General features: G+C 43.0%; 1 protein-coding gene across 1 annotated transcript; it reads left to right on the forward strand.

Moving 5' to 3' along the window:
- Nucleotides 1-866: 866 nt before the first annotated feature.
- Nucleotides 867-1,811, forward strand: LOC138816566 (olfactory receptor 1L4-like). Its single transcript, XM_070006403.1, has one exon. It carries the CDS (start codon nucleotides 867-869, stop codon nucleotides 1,809-1,811), a length of 945 nt encoding a protein of 314 aa, XP_069862504.1.
- The last annotated feature ends 2,150 nt before the right edge of the window (nucleotides 1,812-3,961 follow it).

The following is a 3,961-nucleotide window of genomic DNA, read 5'->3' on the forward strand; positions in this document are numbered from 1 at the left end:
ATCCCATTTCCTTAGTTTCTTTTTTATTGATTTAGTCCACATCTGAGTTTAGCTTAATAAAGGTCACAGATCTATACCTCTGTTCTTTCCAATGTATTGGTGGAAATTGGACTCCTATCCATTACAATTTTAAATTCTTAAAATGTTTGAATACTTAAAATAATAACCTTCTAGAAAAGTTTGTAGTCAGGAAGAATACTATATTAAAAGGACTAATCTCAATAACATAGGCTACTTGTAGTATTCCTTTTTGATAGCATTCCTGACCCAAAGCTTAACATGAAAGCATCCATATTATAGGATCCAAACAAGTATGTCCAAATAAACACTAGTTGGATTTTACACAACTCATCCTACTTTGATGGAAATCAAGGAATTCTGGTTATTTCTGGTGTTCACTAATGTATTATCACTGCAAAATCATACTTCGAGAACTACAGGAAGAAGTTACTGAATGAGAGGCCCTCATTTTTATGAGGATGCCTTGTATAAAAATATCCTATTCAAGGTGATACCCAGAAACCTCTTCTAAAAATAAAGACATACAAACAGGCAGACAAATAGACTAAGCAGTTGGCCAAGAAACCACATAGAAAGTGTTTAGAAAAAAAGAACTCAGGAGAATTTTACAAAATAGAAATGGCCTCTCACACAAGTAGTTTCCATTTTTAATTTAGGAGCTTACTTGGAATCTTTTTTCAGTGTCCACTGTTGAATATTTTGCTTTATGTGTTTGTCCATACTTGCTTAAATTACATATTCCTCAAAATTCTAAAAATTGTGTTCCATTTTAATAGGATTGAGGTGAATGAAGAAACTGCACTGATCAAACTGTCCTTCAAAAGTCCACAGTCTGTCCCACAGCCATGGAGTCAAAGAACCACAGCAGCAGCACCGCGGGCTTCATCCTCCTGGGCCTCTCTTCCAACCCACACCTGCAGAAACCCCTCTTTGCCATCTTCCTCATCATGTACCTCGTCACCGGGCTGGGGAATGCGCTCATCATCCTGGCCATACATTCCGACTCCAGACTCCACACTCCCATGTACTTCTTCCTGAGCAATCTATCCTTCATGGACATCTGCTTCACAACGGTCATTGTGCCCAAGATGCTGGTGAATCTGCTCTCAGAGACCAAGGCTATCTCCTATGTGGGATGCCTAGTGCAGATGTACTTCTTCATGGCCTTTGGGAACACTGACAGCTACCTGCTGGCCTCCATGGCCATTGACCGCCTGGTGGCCATCTGCAGCCCCCTCCACTACGACGTGGCTATGAGCCCACGGCGCTGCCTCCTCATGCTGCTGGGTTCTTGCGCCATCTCCCACTTGCACGCCCTATTCCGGGTGCTCCTCATGTCTCGCCTCTCTTTCTGTGCCTCCCATGTCATTAAGCATTTCTTCTGTGACACCCAGCCCGTGCTAAAGCTGTCCTGCTCTGACACCTCCTCCAGCCAGATTGTCGTCATGACTGAGACCCTGGCGGTCATTGTGACCCCCTTCCTGTGCATCCTCTTCTCCTACCTGAGGATCATCATCACGGTGCTGAGAATCCCCTCCGCGGCTGGGAAGTGGAAAGCCTTCTCCACCTGCGGCTCCCACCTCACTGTGGTGACTCTGTTCTATGGCAGTGTCATCTATGTGTATTTCCGGCCTCTGTCCATGTACTCGGTGGTGAAGGACCGCGTTGCCACCGTCATGTACACAGTAGTGACTCCTATGCTGAACCCCTTTGTTTACAGCCTGAGGAACAATGACATGAAGAAAGGTCTGAGGAAATTAAGGGACAGGATTTACTCATCGAAAGAATAAAATGGTGTGATACCATAATTAGGAGGTGACCTTGGTGTTCATCAGATTATCTTTCCTTTCTATTTTTCACAAAGCTCTCAAAGAGGTCATGAAGGGTTCTACTGGACATGAGTAAGAACATCAACCTGGGGCAAATCACACGGTTTCTAGTGACTACCATGAGCAAGTGTATATTTAAACCCTAGGTACTACTATGAATCCAGATTTCAAAAAATGGTTTTGACCGCCCTCAAAGGTTTGGTTCCCCAATGGTGGAATCCGTGATTTATGTAAATAACACTTTAATAATCTTGACAATGGACATTTTGCCAAAGAGTCACACATTTCTATTAGTTTTCAGAGGAGGATTCTATATGGATCTGCCCATAGTAACTGATAGCGTGGTAGCTGAGGAGGGCTAGGGAAAGATTTCAGATTTATGGCATTGAAGAGTCTGATGAAGAAAGAATATGCAAAAGCAACTTAAACACAGTACCCAACCAGGCACCATGGCTCACATATATTATCCTAGCTACTCAGAGGGTTGAGATCTGAGAACTATTTTAAGCCAGCCTGAGCGGACAAAAATCTGAGAGATGTTATCTCCAATTAACTAGCAAAAATCCAGATATGGAAATGTGGCTCAAGTAGTGGAATGATGGATGTGAGCAAAAAAAAAAAAAAAAAGCCTATCAGAGTATTTTTGTAAAATCCTACTCACGGGGCTGGGAAGTTGGCTCAGTGGTAGAGCGCTTGCCTTGCATGCCTGAGGCCCTGGGTTCGATTCCCAGCACCACATAAGCAAAAAAGCTGGAAGTGGTGCTGTGGCTCAAGTGGTAGAGCACTAGCCTTGAGCTGAAAAGCTGAGGGACAGTGCCCAGGCCCAGAGTTCAGGCCCCACGACCAGACACACACACAAAAAAAAATCCTACTCACTACAATTTACCTTACTAAGATATTTTTAACCAGATACTGTTGGCACATCCATAATCCTAGCTACTCAGGAGGCTGAGATCTGGAAGATAGGAATTTAAGGCTAGCCAGGGCAGAACAGTCCACCAGACTTCATGTCCAAAATAACCAGCACAAAGTAAAGCTGGAGGCATGGCTCAAGTGGTTGACTGCCAGCCTAGAAGTACAAGGCCCTGAGGTGAAGCTCCTGTATGGCCAAAAAAAAAGATATTTATACTGATACACACAGATGAATGCTATTTTTCACAATTCTTTTCTGCATTGCTTTGTTGTTATTGATATTGACGATGATGATTATGTTTCACTAAGACATTCTTAAGATATCAAATTAAATGTCCACATGCTGTGGGCATACTGTGAGGTTGTTATTATATCATCATTTTCCAGTTGCAGAAACTGAGTGTCCTTTCCTAAGGTAATAAATAGAAGAACAGGAAATCAAACCAAAGATGCCTAACTCTAGTTTAACTTGTTAAATTTTTTTGAACATACTAGGTGACATTGTGACATCTCCATACATCATGAATTGTACTTTGGTCATCTCCTCACTCATGGTTTGAATAAGAATTGCCCACGTATTAAATGTTTAATCCTCTGAATTTTTTAGGTGGGGAGGTAGAAATATAGGAGGTGGAGCCTATCTGGAAGAAAATAGGTCTCTGGGGGTACACTTACGAAGGTTATACCTGGCCCCTTTTCCCTTTCTCACTCTCTGCTCCTGTCTGTCATGAGCTGAGCAGCCTGTCTACCTGATCCTGCCACCATGATGTTCTGCTTCATCTTGAGTCTAGAACCAACAGTCAAGGACTATGGACTGAAATTTCAGAAACAGTGAACAAATGAATCTCTCTTCCCTGAAGTTGTTGGTCTCAAGTATTTTACTACAGCAGTAAAAGAACATACCATCTATGAAATCCATGCTACAGATGAGACACCTGAAATTTAGAAAGGCACTGAATTTCCCCAAATGAGAGCTGCTCATTGTCCAACTAGACCTCAGGGATCTTCATTCCCCAGAACCTTTCTACCACACCACACATCCTCTCCCAACATCCCACAGACAGCCCTATGCCTGAGCTTCCTCAGCTTACATACTTCAATCCCTCGGAGAGTTGATGGAACTTATGAATCCTGGTGTTCCACAGTCTCTCTTCTTCTCCCAGGCCTCCCTTCTTAATGAGCTCCCTGGAGGAGGGAGG

Source organism: Dipodomys merriami, unplaced genomic scaffold (assembly GCF_024711535.1).
Source record: "Dipodomys merriami isolate MVZ:Mamm:240054 unplaced genomic scaffold, mDipMer1.0.p SCAF_11, whole genome shotgun sequence".
In the NCBI taxonomy this organism is placed as follows: Eukaryota; Metazoa; Chordata; class Mammalia; order Rodentia; family Heteromyidae; genus Dipodomys; species Dipodomys merriami.

Bases quoted from the DNA above. Each gene is read 5' to 3' on its own strand.
- LOC138816566 (XM_070006403.1), top strand. From the start codon at position 867: ATGGAGTCAAAGAACCACAGCAGCAGCACCGCGGGCTTCATCCTCCTG.